This window comes from Mastacembelus armatus, chromosome 4 (genome assembly GCF_900324485.2).
Source record: "Mastacembelus armatus chromosome 4, fMasArm1.2, whole genome shotgun sequence".
NCBI lineage: Eukaryota > Metazoa > Chordata > Actinopteri > Synbranchiformes > Mastacembelidae > Mastacembelus > Mastacembelus armatus.
Genome location: NC_046636.1, coordinates 25,615,579 through 25,635,306, shown reverse-complemented (window position 1 = coordinate 25,635,306; position 19,728 = coordinate 25,615,579). Strand labels below are relative to the sequence as shown.

The 19,728-nt window shown below is 40.9% G+C and overlaps 2 protein-coding genes across 2 annotated transcripts; both read right to left on the bottom strand.

The window, feature by feature from the left end:
- Positions 1-26: 26 nt before the first annotated feature.
- lpl2a (lipoprotein lipase 2 a) lies at positions 27-6,658 on the bottom strand. Its single transcript, XM_026305090.1, has 10 exons — positions 6,428-6,658; positions 5,531-5,727; positions 5,111-5,290; positions 4,498-4,609; positions 4,150-4,383; positions 3,248-3,490; positions 2,725-2,845; positions 2,425-2,643; positions 2,134-2,241; positions 27-2,044 (listed from the first exon to the last, which is right to left on the bottom strand). The coding sequence occupies exons 1-10, from the start codon at positions 6,525-6,527 to the stop codon at positions 2,023-2,025; spliced, it is 1,536 nt and encodes a 511-aa protein (XP_026160875.1). The 5' UTR covers positions 6,528-6,658; the 3' UTR covers positions 27-2,022.
- Positions 6,659-11,247: 4,589 nt separating this feature from the next.
- On the bottom strand, positions 11,248-17,271 carry lpla (lipoprotein lipase a). The gene is made up of 10 exons (XM_026305091.1): positions 17,006-17,271; positions 16,063-16,268; positions 15,372-15,551; positions 14,888-14,999; positions 14,051-14,293; positions 13,392-13,634; positions 13,160-13,280; positions 12,787-12,969; positions 12,563-12,670; positions 11,248-12,308 (listed from the first exon to the last, which is right to left on the bottom strand). The coding sequence occupies exons 1-10, from the start codon at positions 17,103-17,105 to the stop codon at positions 12,257-12,259; spliced, it is 1,548 nt and encodes a 515-aa protein (XP_026160876.1). The 5' UTR covers positions 17,106-17,271; the 3' UTR covers positions 11,248-12,256.
- Between the last annotated feature and the right edge of the window lie 2,457 nt (positions 17,272-19,728).

Genomic DNA, 19,728 nt, shown 5'->3' with positions numbered 1-19,728 from the left:
TCATAAATTAAATGTCAGGCCCAGAATGACCTCTTACATTGCACTTTTATTAAAGAATGTATACACTACACAGAGTATTTACATATATGTACAAAATATTATAGAAATCCACATTTTACACATTTGTACTTCATCCACAGGTAAAAACATATGACCAACAGTGCTCAATACCACAAAAGCCATTAACAATATGGTGGTATTTACATTACTTTTTAAAAGGTTAACTGGGTTTAACAATATCTTCCCATGTTCAGTGCAAAACAAAATATTTCCACTTTTTAAAGTAGGTGAAATTAAAGTCATAATGACTACAGTACTGAGAGTTTTCTTTTGCTCAGAGAACCGGAAATGGAAAGGTCTTGAGCACATGATGACTTGCATTGACAAATATGGCACAACAAAACAATCACACAAAAAATGAGAGGCACTTCTTTAAAGTAACAGATTTAAGGTAACACGTCATCTTACGGAGGTGCAGCAGTCAAAATGCTCTAAAGGTGCTCGAAGCATCTTTTGTTTGTTCAGGTGGTTCAGGATAATTTACACAGTTTGTAGAATAATAAAAACAATGTACTACATCAAGACAAGGTCAGTTTACAACAGCTTACCTCTAGCAGCTGTTTACAGTAAGGCACACTGATAGAGGTTCCACAGTCACATATAGTGCTGAGAGCCACAGTGGTGAATGCTGTGTCAGGTCATGCATTAGCTAAATAACACATTATACACAATTATATTCAGGACAAATGTCAATCATAGCATTAGGAGTGACCAAAGAAACCACCTTGGTATAAGTCTCGATTGACCTCAGAAAGTGCTGACACTGGCAGTGTGTCTGCACTGGTCCTCCTACATATAAGTGCCACCGTTGAGACGACATAACAAGACTGATGAACTTGTCCACAATTCCTTAACAGGACAAAAGTTCATTTTTTGTATTGATGAGCATCTTTCAAGTATTCATAGAATCTCATTTGGTGTCCCACAGGGATCCATACTTGGTCCAGTTCTTATTTCACTGTACATGCTCCCACTTGGCCAAATTACACCACAACATGGTGTGAAATTTCATAGTTATGCAGATGATACAGTTTTACTGATCCTTGGATCCTGATGACCAACAAAGCAGATTAACAAGCAAGTATTTGAAATTAAACAAGTACAAAATAAAAGTTGTGGTAGTAGCAGTTAAGAATCAAAAAGGGAAAGAAATGCACGTGTTCAGTCAGTTTCAAAACATCTGGGTCTCACCACAGATCATGACTTATATTTTTAAAAAGTACCTTGACTGTGTCACAAGAACTGCATTTTTTTAAACCAAAGAAATAATGCAAAACTCAGACTATACCTGACCCTCGATGATGCTAAGAAAATCATCCATGCCTTTATCTTATCTTGACTTGATTATTTTACCTGGACTTTCCAATAAAACAATGGCAGCTGGTGGATGGAAAAATATGGATAGTCAACTTTTTTCTTTTTATGGACCAAGACTCTTAAACCTTATTTTCTGTCCTGGTTTAAAGGATCCTAGTTAAACTAGTATGATCAGCTAAGTGCTTTAGATGTTTGTTAAGAAATGTATGTGAAGTAACTTAAGCTGCATCCCATGTATGTAAGGTACTACACAAAGTTTATTATAATTTTCTCTGTTTGGGAGGTGGAAACAGTCTGCAGGACATTATTCTTCACACCTGCAGTAAACGTGACATTTTACTTGAGACTTTTCACATATTAGGACATTGTACTTCCAGAACTTCTATCATAAAATCAGTCATCAGGCCTCTTATGACCCTGAAGTGACTGAATATTATCCATCTCTACTAAAAGCAAAGCTGTTATAGTTGTGTCATAATAACCTTATAATATTATACAGTAATTTACAAAGACATTGTTTTAAATTCTTATACAAGGTGCTAAGTATTTTGTATCATTTGAGAAATAAAATAAGTTACGGGTGTATAAATTATTTACTAAGTGCTGATATTGACCACGGGGCTTTCAACAGGTGGGTCCTTTCAGTCAGTGTTTCTCCAGAGTTACTCTACAGACAAAGTTAAAATTAATTTTCATTTCTCAGCATTTGCTCTAATGTTAATAGTAATGAGGTAGAGAGGACACAGTCTGACTTACTTTCTTTGAGCCCGTTTTGAGAGTCTCCTCCATGCATCTTTACATTTAACAAACGTAACCTCCTGTGTTAAGCTCTGAGCTTCAGACTCTCTTACACAGAACACCATCCTAAAAAAGAAATCCATGAAATAAATTTATGAGTGTGTCATTCATAACAGTAGACTCCTTAATGGTATGTGGAGGGTTACAATTATATATATATTTTTTTACTTTTATTATTGTTGCTTCTAGAACAAATAATGCTCTTTTTTTTAAAGTGTTTTTAGTAGTTTTCTTATAACACACACTTACTTCTGCTGGGTCTCGCCAGCTCTGATGCGAATTTTATGAACCTCCACATTAGCACTGTCTGAATCACCGGACCACCAAGAGGAAACCATCTTCAACATGTTGGAGGCCGACCAGCCGTTTGCATCGACCCATCTAAACTTCACCATCAACAGGTCACCGATATCCTTCTCTGTCACCAGCAGGAAAGAGTGCGTCTTATTCGCCGCTATTTTCTCCATTCTGTCATAAGTGTAGAAAGAGGTGTTAGTCCACTACTCTTAGCCAGTAAGAAACTGGCAACATGCAAGGCACAGCGCTCACAGTTTAAGCTCCAGGTTCTCAGACTCCCCTTTGGTTCCATAGAGCGAGACCGTGATCGACGGCTCCATCTCTGAGCGGTTCAGTTTGCTAGTGAAATGGATCTTCAGCTGATAGTGGTAAACTATAAGACAGCAACAATATGCAGCATTTAGAAAATGTAAAAATTCATGTAGGTTCTTACAGTTTCTGTTTGACTAGTCCAAAATTTGAAACACTACTGATCAGAAGGATGGTGACTTTCTGTAGTTTTATCATTGTCAACAAATCCCTTGAACAATGAATGTGGAGTATCCTACTAATAAGTATTGAAACCTGAATAATTCATATTTGGATGACAGAAAAAGCTTTATGGCACAGACAAACTTCTAAGGTTTTGTTTTTATAATTCGGTTTTCATCCCTTCTTAAAATGATTTTCAGGTTAGCCATGTTTCTGCAATATCATTAAATCTTTTCTCTTTAAAACAGCAGTTTGTCAAAAGCTGAACTGTCTTCTAGCTCTTGTGATGGTGACTTCCACTAACCTCTGAAAGGCATGGAGGCTCGTGTCTTGGTGTACAACTGAACATTGCGTGCCCTGCGGACCTTGGCGATGTTGTAGCCCACTGTGTTGCAGCGGCTTTTGCGGCAGCTGAGGCACATGCCACGGTCGAACATGGCGTTGCTGCCACATCTGTAGGCCTTGGCCGCTTCTTGGTTGTTCAGCAAAGAGTCGATGAACAGGTGGATCGAGCGCTCGTGTTGACACTTCACTGCATCAGTGATAGCTGAAGAGAAAGATATGGATGTTTAATTTGTGCCATACGTTTATTCTACCTGTCAGCCTTTTCAAGCACAAAGATTAATATTGTGGCTGAACTTTCACAAAGACTTTTCTCACTCAGGTCTGGGGCCCTCTGTTTAACTTCAGGCTGGTATAAATGGAGTCATTGTGGAACCAACAGGAACAATGTTCACGGCTAAGACAGATTAGTAACAAGCAGCATGCAGCTGCAGTATTACTGAAGCTGCTGGACTGTGCACTCGGTATGTGTAGACTAATAATCACAAAACCTGTTTGTAACAAATGCATCATTGTGTAATGGCAGGCTACACTGAAGAAATATTGAATTTTGCATTACAGTGTGAAGCAAAAACACACTGGAACTTTAAACAGAAGAATCTGATAGAGCTGGGTAAAATAAAAATAAAATAATATAAGTCATATCAATGTTTTGTTATTGTGAAGTATTTTTAGGAAGTGCTTTGTAGCGTTAATTTAAACAACTAGTATTACTGAACTGTATATATTGTTTACAATACAAGAAAACTCATGAAGAGAGTCCTGGCTCTCGACAAACCTGGAGGTGGCTGCAGTCAACATGTTTTAAGCTTAGTAACATTTTAGGCCTTTGTATATTGCAGGTGAAATCACAGTGATTCTTACCAAATAGCCCATGATTAGCAATCTTCTCCAGCGCCCCCCTTAGGTTGCAACCAGGCTGGAAGCTGCCTCCATTGGGGTAAATGTCCACATGGCCGACAGGCTGCTGGATCCCAATGCTGAGGCCCAAGGAGCCCCGTGTGAAGGTGTGAAGCACATCCACAAAGTGAGCGTCATCTGGGGAGAGGCGTCTGTGGGCATGCTCCCCTTCAAAGTCTGGACCAGCTGGGTCCAAACCTGCACAGACATGAAGCAATAGCAATAAATTAAACAATCAACAAATAACTGGCCACAACAAATCACAATGTCATAGGCTCCATCAAATGTTGTGTGCTAGAATCATTTGTTTACCAGTTATTCTTCCAACTTTATTGTTTGCATGGCTGCCAGCAAATCCTGCCACATGAGCCCCGAGACTGTAACCAATCAGGTGGAGATTCTTAAGAGGCATATTGGTGGTTTCCTTTGAATATAGGTGAAAGAATGACTTAGAAACACCCCTTTAAATGACAAACATTACAAGAGTTAAAAAATAACAAATACAGCTTCATTCACTAGCTAATTTATCAGACACTCAAAACAAATCAGCAAAGTTTTAACAAGATTCACAAAGTGTCTATTATTTAAAATTTTACTGATGGTTAATAGGTTTTATATTAAGTGTGTTGGCTTGTTGCAAAGAGGAACAGGTTTATTAGTGTTTCTCCACTGCTCTACTTTTATTTGGTTGCTGTCCAGTAGAAAAAGCAAAGACCTCCAGTTGACCCCAATTAAAAAGTCAGTATTAGATGCCTTCCTCTTACCTGCTTCATCCTGTGTTAAATAAAATGTTCCAAAAACAATTCACGACAAGTATAAAGCTTTCCTAAGCTTGCCTTTTAGTAAAGCTGAAAACTCTCTGTTCTTCAAATTGGTGGGTATGAAATTTTCAAAACCAAACATCTGACATTTTGAACCCACTGACCTCGATCCAGTCGATGAAGTGAGCGATCTCCTGTCCCACTGCTTTGGCGTTCTGAGCTGCAATCCCATAGTGGTTCTGGGCCAAGGCGAGCCAGTCCACCACAATGACATTGGCCGATTGCTCTCTCTCATAAAGCGATGATACCAGTTTAGTCATCCAGCTGTCAAACATACCGCCCAGCTGTTGAAACCACAGAAATCATCAAACTAATGTGACGTGATGCCGTAACAAGATCACTGGTACTGACAAATTTAAATTCAATATCCATCTTGACTAAATCTAGGCCTCCTGAACCAGAATTTGGTGAAATAATGAACCACTGCTCATCACAGGTGTTTCTATTGAACCAAATCAGAGTCAGATGAACAGAGGGAGGTTAAAGATGGGCAGGTCACAACAGGCTGAAGCATCTCTACTCACCGCCCATCCGTGGATTATTAGGAAGGTTTTGGAGGTGCTGTTGAAGCTGCAGGCTGCCAGGGAGTCAGGTTTGCCGGGAACAATATAGCACAGATCATCATCGGGGTGGGATGATGTGCGGAGGGAGAACTTGGTAACAGGGTGATAGTTGTCATCCTTGTGCTCGATCAGGTCTTTCAGATGGCTGAGGTAGTTACCTGCAAGAGAAGAACGTTTACAAACTAGAAGGATTCGAGGATATTTCTTGCTTCATCGAATATTTAGCCTGTAGGGAAGAAACATCTCAGCCTGACTGGGGTTCTGTCAGGTGTAAACCTGATCTAATGTTCTGGCTCCAATAAGTGGGGCCCCTCAGTAAATGAGATTCTCCCGTTGACAAGTTCAGTCCTCAGGGGTTACAGGGGTTCATTTGGTCAGACCCAGCTCCATAGAAACCAGCTTTGTTTCCGCCACCTCACCCACTATAATCTGCCCAAGTGTCAGTGGTCCTGACAGAGTCAGCTGACTCAACTCAACTGGGGGTTGTGCTGGTTTGCAGCGTGGGGGCTGGGGTGTTGGATGCAGGAGCCACACAGAACTTTGCAGAGCTTACACTGCGAAGTGAAGCAGCTCAGGGGCTTCAATGTTCAACTGTCTCTCTCACATTCACAGGAAAAATACATTTCTAGGTCTTTCGGGGTCAACACTGGCCTAGTTGGTAAAAGCTGCGCAAATGTAAGTTTAGCTCTGGACACTTGATACAAAATATACGCGTATTAACGCAAATGCATTTACAAAGTGCAGTTAAACTACACACTAATTTCTTTTTAATGAGATCGTGAGTTTCGGTCCAAAGCCTCCAGGTCCTGATGAGAAAAGTCTACTCATATGAGAAAATGTGGATTAGTTCAAACTCACCAAAAACTGAATCGGCCTGTTTTTCTTCCAGAGACGTCACATACTGCACAGCTGCATTCAATACCACAAAGTACAGAAACCGAACTTGCCACGCTTTCATTTCTTTTACAGTCTATATTCTTTTTTTTAAAAAATGCCTTTAAAATAAAATGAAATGACTCAAGTGTCGAAGCTGAGGAATGTATTCCTGCTAAGAATAATCCGGTGAGTCCTGGTGCGCGCACAGCAGTGATATCTGACCCAGCTTCTCCTGGTCGAGTCTTAAATAGCGCTTCTGACAAGCCATTGGCTGCTGATCCCCGGGCGGGGAATGGAAAAATATATGAGAAGTTAATCATTAGACTGATTTATGAGAAGATCCGACAACACTGGTTGACAGTGTAGCTTCTCATTAAAGCCTGTAGGAAACATTATTCATGTTTTGGGGCTTTGTTAAATGTGTATTAGCACATTCTCCAACAAGGCCCAACATGATCAGTGGGTTACAGTTATTGCTGCATGTTGGGCTGACTGGTTAATTGCCTGCTTTCTGGCTTAATTAACCAAATGACTGGTTAGCTGACTGCAGAGGTGTTGACTGATTTCTAGATATCAGGGCTGCATCATGTCTGCTGAACATGTCTTCCAGTGAAAGGCGAATAATAATCCTAATAAAATGCATTTATACGCACATCTCTTATAAAACCACTACATGTGTTTCACAAAAGACAAAATAAATTCAGATTAAAATGGACAACAGTGATCACACAAACACAACAGAGTTCAGTCACCTACATGTTTGGGTTTCAGGAAGGAGGCGACCTGGCTAAAGGTATTTTGAGGCCCCCCCTTTCACTGATCTGCTTTTGTCACAGCAGAGGGAACAAATACAAGTAGTGTCTAATGTTGCTTCAAGGCTCGAGCTGGTCTTCATGCAGAGATGAGGGGACGTTTAAGAATCTCCAGACGTCCAGAATTTTTATTTTTCAAACTCATTGGTCCAGTCAATGCTGCCTGCAGGGACATTACTTGAGGACGTCTGTCAGATTCGAGCAGCTTTACACAACTTTATCCACATATGAGGCTGTAACACACATGTAGAGTTTGTGGCTGAACAACAGTGAAACTGGTATTCACAGACTGCTTTCTTAGCATGTGCTTAGTTTTAATGACTTCAGAGCTCTGACCTTTGACCTGCTGCAAAAAACACTTCATTGGGTGAAAATGCTGTTACGTGCCAGACAGAGATTATGTCCTAACATTCAGGCAAAAGTAAAGTAATTGGCCTTCCCTTACAAATTTGTTGCCTGAAGTTGCAGCACAAGATGCCAAGATAAAACTGGGCAGGAGGCCGTCGAGGTGATGGATAAAATATTACAAGCTTGTTGCTATGAAAGTAGATCTGTGACTTTCACCCACTGACTATTAATTAGTGTGGAGATACCGGTTTAATAACACAGTTTATGTGATAACAGTTTTAAAAGGTACCAAAATACTAAACAGTGACATCTTTTAGATACTAGTTTATCCATCCATCCATCATCTATACCTAGTTAGTCCTAACCAGGGTCACGGGGATCAACTGGAGCCTATCCCAGCTCTCTTTGGGTGGAAGGCAGGGGTCCACCCTGGACAGGTCCCCAGTCCATCACAGGGCCACATAGAGACAAACAACCTCACACACTCACACTCACTCCTATGGACAATTTAGAGTCACCAATCAACCTGACATACATGTTTTTGGACTGTGGGAGGAAACCAGAGTACCTGGAGAAAACCCACACAAGCACAGGGAGAACATGCAGACTCCACACAGAAAGGCCCCTGATGGGTTTCAGACCAGGAACCTTCTTGATGTGAGGCAACACTGCTAACCACTAAGCCACGGTGCCGCACTAGTTCAATCAATTACATAAAGTAAACATGCAGGGTAAATAAATTATATCTGCCTTACATGAGAGCATCTTACAAAAACATGCAGTATATAAGTGTGTAGTGTAGAGAATATGATTTAAGTCATTTTTAATTTAAAAAGATTTATAATTACATTTTCTTGAAGGACACACATTGAGTGCCCTGACTGTTTCCATCCAGTCAGGCAGGTTTTATGCATCTGAATCATCTGGTTTAACAAAAGGAGCTGCACACAGTCTCCCAGCAGACCAGCAGGTTCATGAGCTGTTTCTCAACATTTTCCCTGAAAAGCAGTGACTGCATTTGTTTTCCCACTACCGGGGCTGCAGTTCAGATCCTCTTGTCCTCGTCTTTGCTGTGAGGACCGTGAGATAAAGACGAGTGATTCAGACCTCCACAGCAGAGATTTATTGGTGCCAATACAGAGGGAATGTGGACAAACTCTCCCACAGGGTTTGAAGACACGTCTTGAACGTTCTAAATGTTCTATACTTCCAAGACTTATTTCGTAAGGTTATTTCTAGGAATGGCTCAAGAACACATTTTGCACATGTCCAGATTCACAAGTACAAGTATTCACTGTGGCCTTGTTGATTTGAAAAAACAAAAAAAAAAAAAAATTATTGTGTGCCAAAGACAATTTTGCAATGTATCTTGTACAGCTGTTTCTTATTGACAAAAGTGGGTGTTTTCCAGTGTATCGTGACAGGTTTAAAATCCAACAATAACATTTACAGGATAAAAATCATAAGAGGAGGAATCCTACAGATTTCCTGGGTCTTTTGAGTCTCTTAAACATGCCAGCACAGATTTCCTTTTCTGTGGATAATCTAAAGAACCCAGAATCCATAGCAAAGCAGGCTGCAGGTTGGTGGCAAGTACTAGTGAACAGTCCAGTAATACTACAAGGTCATGAGGGAATATTTACACAGAGGCAGAGATAAGCTGGACTTTCACAGCTGCAATGTTTTTCACACTGCTGCTGCTTTACACTTGTGCAAGTGGAAACCAAAAAGTTCCTAACTTATTTTTCACGCCTGTTTTATGCTTTTAGGACATTATGACACTTGCATCCATTCATGTCTGCTGTTGTGCTATTATATATTAGTTTTAATCCATTATCTGTACCCACTTATTCCTAATCAGGGTCACAGGGATCTGCTGGAGCAGTACAGTATAGTTAAGGACAAATACTAGATTTTAGACCTTGATATCTTTAGGGGAAAAAAAACACCATATATATATATACAGTATATACATATATATATATATATATATATATATATATATATATATATATGGTCAGGCTTGGCCTTTGGGAATCAGGTTAGCTTTCAGAAATTAGGATGAAGCTCAGGAGGATAGTCACACATAGGAAGTGGGCAAGTTACAGCAAGTCACACACAGAATTTCACACAAGCACAGAACAAACAGGATGAATCTACACAGAGAACAGGTCAAGTTGTAGTAACAGACAAACAACAATACAATCAGAGAGCAGGTGTAAATACTCCTGCACTGATGACTGATCAATATCAGGTGAGGCTGATCATCTAGTTGCCTAGAGAAGACACACAAACACACACACACACACACACACACACACACACACACACACACACACACCACAGGGAGCTACAACAAGGGGTTGGAGAAAACTGCAGCTGAAGCTACCTTGGATAAAACCAGGCAACACAGGAAATAAAACCAAAATAAAAGTCCCAACACAGGAAGTCCCAGACATGGATTGTGACACCAGATGTGTTTGTCAGAACAAAAAGTGAGAAGTTGTGATTAGTTCCAGCTTTGGAACCAAAACACACACATAGACTAGTGACAATACTAAAAGCTGCTGTCAGCTGACTGGTAGACTGAGCATGGAGGGTTCAAAACATCATATATCATATCATAATCATATAATTATCATTAAGTTAGTCCAGATCCCAATGGTGCCGAGTACAAAACAGTTTCAGAGGAACTAGAAAACAAACACCATGAATCTGAGTTGTTTTTCTCAGTCACACTAAAGATTAGTTCATTGTTACTTAATATGTTTTGAATTTTTAGCAAAGCATAGTGATGACGCCCATTTATAGTCCTATACTATTAAAACATGTTGAAAGAAGGTTTTAAGTGGACTCAGATGTTCACTGATCTACAGTGATCCTGCTAACACAGTTGTAAACCTGGAGGAAGAGATAGTTTAACTGTAGAACAACAATAACAACCTACTTAAAGACACCACGGGGCTTTGGACCACCCAACACATACTCTGGCACATTTATAGGTTTAAATGAGTTTCTATGTAAATGCATTTGATTTTTTTTAGATTTCAGCTACATGAAAGTTTTACCAGCTGTCAGTCTGAGTTTCACAAGCTGCAAACTTCTGAGGGTTCCCTCCGAGGGATCATCCGTCATCGCTGACATCTCAACATATCTGACAAGCTTTTAACAGTGAGCTGCTGTCAGGCAGACGTCTTTGTCTGATGTCTGACATGAGGCAGAGATATGTGGAAGTCGTTAACTATGTTTTGTCCGCAGCGACAGCGTTTACTCCGACAGACGTTCACAAACTTTTGAGGATGTCACTTTTAAATTATTTTCTAAAAGCAACTTGAGCAGTCTGGAAGATTGAAATATGTGTTTTTATCTTTTTATTAGACCATCCTGGGCTCTAGCCTTATACATTGCACTGCATTTCAGTCCATAAAAGTAAATGCACTCCACAGCTGGCATGGAGACCAATTTGACCCATCGTGCCAAAATCACAAAACGCTTCATTTATAAAAATACACACGGCAATGGAAGCCTGCCAAAAATATATTACAGCTTAATATACAAATATATAAATGTACATTCAATAAATACAATATGACGTATTCTTGAGTTGTATTATGGCTGTCACATAGGTCAGTCCAACACAAATTACAAAGGCTTGCATTTTTATTTTTTCAGCAGTTTTGTAATGTTTGACCTTTTAAAAATGAGGCTGAGCTTCGTCATACACAGGCAAACTGTTTGAGATTAGACTCTGTTAACTCATTCATTGAGTTTCAAGGAGCACTTAGCCATTTCTGGCTCATTTTAATTTGGATTTCAGTTCACTTTCATGATAAAATGGCCAAAACTAAAGAATACATATCCCTGTTGAACTGCATGCTCAGTGACCTGAAAATCTGAAATTGTTGCAGGGGACAGAGAGACTTTTAAAGTGACCAGTGACACAATAACCAAATGTAATCAAAGAACAGGCAAGGCTTCAGTAAATCAGATATTAACACACACCTCATTTTCAAAAAATACACATATATAATACTGATTAAAGGGATATTTACAAAGACTGCTGTGATTTTCCATCCAGTAGCGAGTTAATACTTCTTTGGTCCCTGTTGATTGTTGACAATCAGTGGTTAAGTAAAGACATTAGGTACAAAATTATAGTTTTGCATGTTTAAAAAAACAAAAAAACAGATGTGCCTAAGTTATGCCTGTCATTCTGAATCATTCAATCCAAGTTGTCATTGGCAAAGAAAGCACACCAGTTCACGGCTTTAAAACACATTATGGTACATATAGGGCACAAAAGCATAAACACATGATTACAACAATGTGCAGCAACAGATACTGAAAATGTGAATTTGTGTGAGCACATCATTACAAAGAAACCTGTAAGATTTTTCAGCACAGAGAGAGAGAGAGATTTCAGAGACATGAGAGCGCGTGTGAACTGACTGATTTCCAGCATTGTGGATGAGGTTGCATTGGTTGCACTGGGAGTTGAGGGGAAAACATGAAGAATAAGAAAAACGCAGCAGTCAGTGTGTGTCCAGTCGCTTGCAAAGGCTTTACCAGTGTTGCCATGTACTGTCCATCTTTGGCTATGTAAGTACAAGTGGATGATGTCAGTGATGTGGGTGTGTGTTCAAGTGCAACTTCAAGCGTCATTCTGCCCAAAATGGCTCCCCTTCGTTTTCAGCCTGTGCATCCTGCAAAGAAGACAAGACAGCAATAAGCAGGAGGACACCTTAGGTTTTTATTGTAATCACTTTTTTTGGGTTGGGCAAAGTCAAGTTAAGCAAAAAACAAAAAGTGGTCATAAGTGAAACTAACTAGAGTCTGGAGGCCTGCTGATCTAACCTGTGTGGAAGGTTTGCTTCAAAGCCAGTGGTTTGGCCAGTTGATTTAATTTCTCATGACTCTCTAACTGCTGTTTTACTCATTAACATTGACATTAACTTACAGTCTTTCTTTGCGGCTGCTTCTATCTTCCTTTGACTTGACAAAGACTGCGTCTTCTCCTCCCCTCACCAGGTCGGCAAACTCTCCATCCTTCACGCTGAAGATCACCCTGAAATCATTCAACATAGTAATTATTTTAAATGATATGAAAAAAAAATGTCATTAGGCTTTTGTAGATAAATATCACCAGTTCTCATCTATATATTTGGGGTGGAGACAGCTTACTTTGACTGGGTCTCCCCAGCCTTGATTCGCAGTTTTCGGATGTAGAACTGGCTGCTGCCCCACCAGGAAGACCAGCTGATGATCGAGTCCTTCTCCCAGCGCAGCTTCACGATCATCAAATCTCCGATGTCGACGTCGGTAGTGATGAGGAAGGACAAAGTGCTGTTACTGTTCAGGGTCGGCCTGCAGCGTGAACAGAGGAGCAACGTTAAAAGTGCAGCGGCTTCTACATGAAAGTTATAAACATGTTGAATAACGTGTATAACAACATGCAGCACAAGTATCTGTTTATGTTTTCTTGTGGTCTGAATGTGCTTTTTGGTTTTCACATTCTGGATCTAAAAACACACAAAACACAGTTTCATGCACGTACAGGACGATGGAAATGTCCTCCTTCTCTCCGTGGGTTCCATACAGAGAAACCTTCACTGGCTGCTCTGTGAAGCTCATCGGGTTGCTACTGAAGAAATGCACCTTCACCTGGTAATGGAAAACTGTGAGATGGGAGGAAACAGACTAGTCAGTCATTCAATTACAATATTGCTTCTTTTAAATTGTGCAGAAAACCAAACCTACGCGCTGTTTTATAAATAAATATCATTTACCTTTGTAGGGCATCATTTCACGGGTCTTGAGGTACATCTTGGTGCTGCGGGTTGAGCGGACCTTGTTGATGTTGTAGCCCAGCTTGTTGCAGCGGTTCTTCCTGCAGCTCAAGCACAGGCCCTTGTTAAAGGCGTCTTTGGAGTTGCAGCGGTAGGCCATGCTCTGCTGCTGGGTGTGCAGCAGAGAGTCAATGAACAGGTGGATGGAGCGCTCGTGGGAGCATTTGACGAGCTGGTCCATATCTGAAACACACGGAGAGACTAGGAAACTTCTGTCTTTTCTCAGATGACGTCAAACAACAGAGAATCTGGCTTTTCATGACCTTCACATGTCAGTTTTTAGTCAATTGTGGCCCAGTAGTTCTGCCTTGCTCAGTTAAAGGTGTGTCACACAGATTTGTACCACCAGGTCTGAGCAGCTGAAGTGACAGATTCCCCTAAATCAGTCTTCTAGCTCATTTAGACATAACTTTGCAATTTATACAAACACCATAAAAATGATGTATGAAAAACATTTGAGTTCCTTCCAGTCACTGTAGTGTCATCGCATAAAGACACCAGAAATCATTAGACCAGACGTTTTCCAGAATAGAGGTTTGAACTCATCTAGTTAAAGTGTTAACATGGTATTTCCTATCTATAAACTGAAAAGTACATACTTTGAAGGCCCTTAATCCCTTCCAGTGCAATCCCCATCAGAGTATTCTGAATATCACAGCCTGGCTGGAAAGCGCCTCCGTTAGGGTAAATGTCAATGTGGCCCACTGGCCTCTGGATGCCGATGCTGCGGTCTGGAGAGCCCCTGGTGTTGGTGTGCAGGACGTCAACGAACTGGGCATCATCTCGGGACAGGGTGCTCTGGTCGTCTGCGTGCTCAAAGGTGGGACCAGCAGGATCGAGACCTGGACGGGAAACGTGGAGAAAGAGTAGAGAGTTTGTTTTTCCTACTTTTAAGAAAGAGCATATGGTTAAAGACACAAAGACACTTTTGATCCATCTATAATAACCATGCATGAAAACATCTGAGCACGTGTTTGATTTGGCCTTTTTCGGCCACATGCAGCTCTGCAGAACTACTGAAGCTCAGAACAACGTGAAGCTCAGAACAACGTGAAGCTCAGAACAACGTGAAGCGGTGGTTGTTGGCTCTTAACGTCGTGCTGTTTTTGGATCATAAGAAGCGTACAATTACTCTAAGCAGGTCAGTGAGATTTCAAAGCTAGATAAAGATCATGTGGACAAACAGGAGGATTAGACCTTTAGACTGTACATGTGCATGGCCTGGAATGTAATTGTCAGTGTGTTGTATTTCTTTGGTTATTGTATAGTACTGTAGTTTTACATGTATGTGTTCAGAGATAAAATACATTACATATAACTGTCATTGGATTGATATGTTTGTAAAGCTGATCATAACTAATATTATCTAATAGATGCAGTGTTTAGCTGTGTATAATGCAGTGAATGCAGATGACAATCTATGGGTTAACACTCACCTGTGATCCTGCTGATTTTATGGTCAGTGAGGTCTCCAGCAATTCCAGCAACATGTGCTCCCAGACTGTAGCCCAGCAGATGAATCCTTTCCCAGGGCAACTGCATCTCTGCCTGAAAGAGAAGGGCTCAATGAGCTGTGTGAAAGAAAAATGTTCAGATGCCTTCAAACAGTCTAGAGCCAATCCTGCAGACTTGCTGGAGGTAGCACAGGCTACAAACCTGTGTAGAAACCTGGCAAAGCAGTGCAGCACTTTTTTCAAGTCTTAGTTTGGGACATCATCCAAGACACGGATTATTTAGTGTAATTTTATGCTTTGCCAAAACACAGCAGGCTTTAAACTTGGAAGTCAAGATCAAATCAAAGTACAAACAAATAAGAGCATTACTCATGGCCTTTGCCTTGATGTTGTTCATACAAAATCTGTGCTCCATCAAACACTGACTTATCTACCACGTTCGAAGCCGTTCACCGAAATCACTCACTTGTAACCAGGTGACAAACTTGGCAACGTCGCGGCCCACTAGTTTGGTGTAGGCTGCAGAGGTCGGGTAGTGCTGGTTGGCTCGGGTCAGCCAGTCCACAACGATCACATTGGCGCTGGGCTCACGTTCGTACAGAGCGGACACCAGCTTTGGCACCCAGCTCTCAAACATCCCTGTTACCTATAACAAACACACACATTTCTGACGTCAGCTACAGTGAGGTGGGATATTTTTTCTTGGCCTTCTGACCTAATTCTGTGTGCTGTGGTTGGAGAGCAGCCACAGTGTCGTCACTTTCAAATCTGAATGCACGACTGGATCTAGATGAGATTGCAGGAGCATAAGCAGGGACTGTTTGCAGCACGGACTCACTGTCTGCTTGTTTTTTAGAAACAACGTGTATTTTTGAGCACATTGTTTTTCCAGCATTGACAAGTTAATCCCTGCTTACTTTGCATGTTTTGTGTGTCTGCAGCTATTTGAAAATGTACTCATGGTTTAATTTAGATATTTTTATATCAGTGTTTTATCAACTTCAGCAAGGAGCATCAAAAACTGTGCACATGACTTTCAGACTCACAATTAGACAATTAACTCATGGATGAAATCCAAATAAAACTAAACCCTAATAAACGAATATGAAGCTGTTCTACATTAGACAGCTTTGCATGGAACACATCATATGACATACCGTCCAGCCATGTATCACAATGAAGGTCTGTGTTTCTGAGTTGAATTCACAGTCTTTGATGGTTTCTGTCCTGCCGGGCACCATGTAGCACATGTCATCATCCGGGGTGTCCGCTGTGCGCAGGGAGAACTTGGACACAATGTCGGTGTAGTCTGTGATCCACTCAGCAGTGGTGGGCAGGGGGGACGCAGTGACTGTGGTGTTTACTGTGACAACACACACACACACACACACACACACACACACACACACACACACACACACACACACACACACACACACACACACACACACACACAGGGCACAGCAGATTGGACTATTAGACTGCTGTGTGGCATGACCGGAGGAAAAAACTTCTCATTATGAGCATAAATACAACAATCATGCAGCAGATTCAGACAAAATGATCACACTAGTGACACACTGAGCATAGAGCATGGCAGTGTCGCCCTCTTTTGTCTCCACTGCATTTTTACCAACTTCATTTTATGACTGAAAATACTGTTAATACCTGGGTTTATAAATAAAGACTAGTCTCACATATATTCATCTACAGTAACTTGAGTCTTTGAGTGATTCCCGTTTTGTGCCTTAAATATCTAAATAATCTAATAAAAGGTTTGAAGTGGAGAAAAGAAGACTACATGGCACATGCTGCAGAATCGAAAATGTGCTTTTATTTTGCGGGAGCGCAAGACAAAAGGCAGCTGCAGCTGCGGCTTCTCTTCACGCACACATGCGTCAGAAGGGTCTGAAATGGACTGCAGACCTGCAGACCTGCAGACCTGAACTCTGAAAGCCTCCAATGGGCTTATTCTCAAGCAGCATGCGTTAATTAACCTGATTCCCAGTATATGTTAAAGTGCGGATGAATCAAGAAAATTATACATATATATGTATATGTATCTCAGTAAAAACTTGTGAAACTGTAGCTCGGTCTTACCAAACACGCCGGTGGTGGCTTCAGGGTCAGTAGAAAAAGTTGCAAAGATTTTCCCCCAAATTATCCAAAGTGTCAAAAAACAGATGTTCACTTTTTCCATATTAGTGGTGTGAGGTTTTTTTTTTTTTTTTTCCTAAAATGTCCTGAATAAAAACTTGGATGTTGGTCGGTTCCTTATATCCAATTGTTAACTTTAGAGCGCAGGGCACCGGTCACGTGGTGCGGAGCTGCGGTTTCGGAGTGAAGTTTCTTACGGTCTGTCAGAGACGTCGCACCGGGTCGCCTTTAAGTGCGGCTCATTTGAATACTCGCACATGATTGGTGGCTGCATGTTGGTGGGCGGGGTTTAAACTTTGTCCCAGCTCTGAATCACCGAGTGCAAATCATTCACAACCTTTCTGACAGCAAACTGCAGCGTTAGTGTCATTAGTGTTAAGTTGTTGTTTTAAGAAGTAAAACTGGACTTTGGGTTTTAGATTTTGGCTTTAAATGAATCTAAAGTAGCTTTTTAACGACTCCATAAAAACCAAACACCTGGAATTTACAGTCACTAATTTTTGACGGGTAAGAAAAATAGTTTAGTCTTTTAAGAAGAGTTTGAAAATGGATTTCTTATATGAAGATTATGACACAGATACAGAAAAAGGTATATAAAGCAACTGCAAACAGAAACTGGATCGTTATGAGCAGTAAATAAAAGATGTCATACAGAATAAAACCCGTACGATGGACTGGCCTTCAAACTCCTGACAGACTCATCAGACGCTGTTTGTGAGTAATAACATGAATCCTCCAGCTGGACCTCGTAGATCAAACAGCACATGGAAACCACAACCTCTTGCATTGTTTAAACATATGGCTCCACAGATCTTCTTATGCAGTGTGGGTGTGTTACAAAACCCCATCTCCCATTGGTGGACCACCAGCTATGGAAAACCACAACAAATGGTAGCACTACATCTTGTTCTGTGCAATCAAATAAGTCTAAATAAGAGGTTTAGACTTTATGGTGGCATTTAAGGAGCTTTAAGGAAGCTCAGATGTTTTAGAAAGATCAAAAGCACATGTAGGTTCAGGAACAGGCCTGGTCTGAGCCCATGTGTCTAAGTTTAATACTCATCTTCATGTCAGAGCACCTGTATTGATAAATCCGTTGTCTCTCCCATGTCAGCACTAATACTGGCTTTTAGATAAACGTTCCACGTTTTAAAACGTGTTCTACATTTCTCTTCTGGAGATTTGGCCCTGAATGAGATGTTTGTTTCAACCACAGACAAACTGAATGAGATTTGGATTAAGATATCACATGTGGAGCGTGACTCAGAGGGCAGGCGCTGTTGTTCTCTGGGTGCCACAGACACACTACGTTTAGGTTTCTCTTCTGCATGGCACAGCCTGTTGGTGTGGAAAAGCAGTTTGTCAGCTTCGACTTTCCGTCCTGCATTTAACTAGTTTTCATCATCACTCAGTGATGAGGTTTTGTTATGATCTGAGGCTTGTTAAAGAAGCCCCAAACTTTGCATCAGGTTTAAAGAAAAGTTTAGATGAAAACAAAAAAAGCCTTACGCAGGCACTACAATTTAACTTATTTAACTCTTCCTCAGTAATCGACTGCTGCTCTATATTTGCCTTCTCGAAATACAGTCTTTTATCTTACATGTTTAAGTACACACATGTAAATTTAGATGTTTGTATGTACAGTATGTGTGTGTTTGTGCCAGCTGGGAAGGACCAAGAGCCCAAACCAGTGATTAGACAGGAGAGAAACGCCTGCCTCTTCACTGCGGTTGCTTTATTTGCCCCAGAGGGAGAGCGAACAGTGATAAACGACAGGGCAGGGATGTTTGAGCATGACTGTTAAATATCCTGTATGAGACACACCCAGACAACATCAGCAAAATGATGTGCAGCTTCATGGAAGAGGCGGGAATTCATCGCAGCAACAGTTTGGAGAAGGTTCGCAGAGAAATAAAGAGGAAGAGAAGAAGAAGCTGCTAATTAAAGCCTCTTTGGTCTATATAAAGACCTTATATGCCCCATTCTAATGTTATTCTGACCCCTCTGTGCTCCAATTAGTTTGGCTCTGACCCTGAGACCAGCTGAGGAAATTAAAAGATCAGAGAGCACGTTGAATTCCTGCTGTGGACAAATTCCTTCACTTTCCTGGTGCTGATTTTTCTTCTGAAGCCTTGAAAACCTTTAAAAACCTGCATGTTTGTTTCACATTCCTCTGTTACTGCTGATTGTGTTGGCTCTAGCCTGTAAAATAGTGCTGAGCCACACACGCTACTAAATGGACGTGCTGCATGTTTGTGGTCTGGGTGGTGTTTGAAAACTAAATGAATTAGTTGTATTAAAATAATTATTAATAATATTTGTATGTGTCTATTTCTGTATCTGTTCTGTGTTTCGTGCCAGGCCTGTGTTTATGGGACTTATAGCTACAGTCAGGCTCACACAATCAGCCATGCAAACAAACTCTCACACACAACGTGGTGCAATCCTCAATATAAACACTTCTGATGACTCACTGAGCAGGAAAAACTAAAACAGGGATTCGGTTTCATAGGACGATGCGGCGTAAAGAGTTTTTGCAAACAGGTTTTGCACAGCCCCCTTGTGGTTCTGCATATTGTTTCATCACCAGTCAGCAGAAATGAGATGGGAATGTGGATTTTCTCAATCACTGAGTGTTTTCTGGTGACACTTCTAGAGCAGCTTGA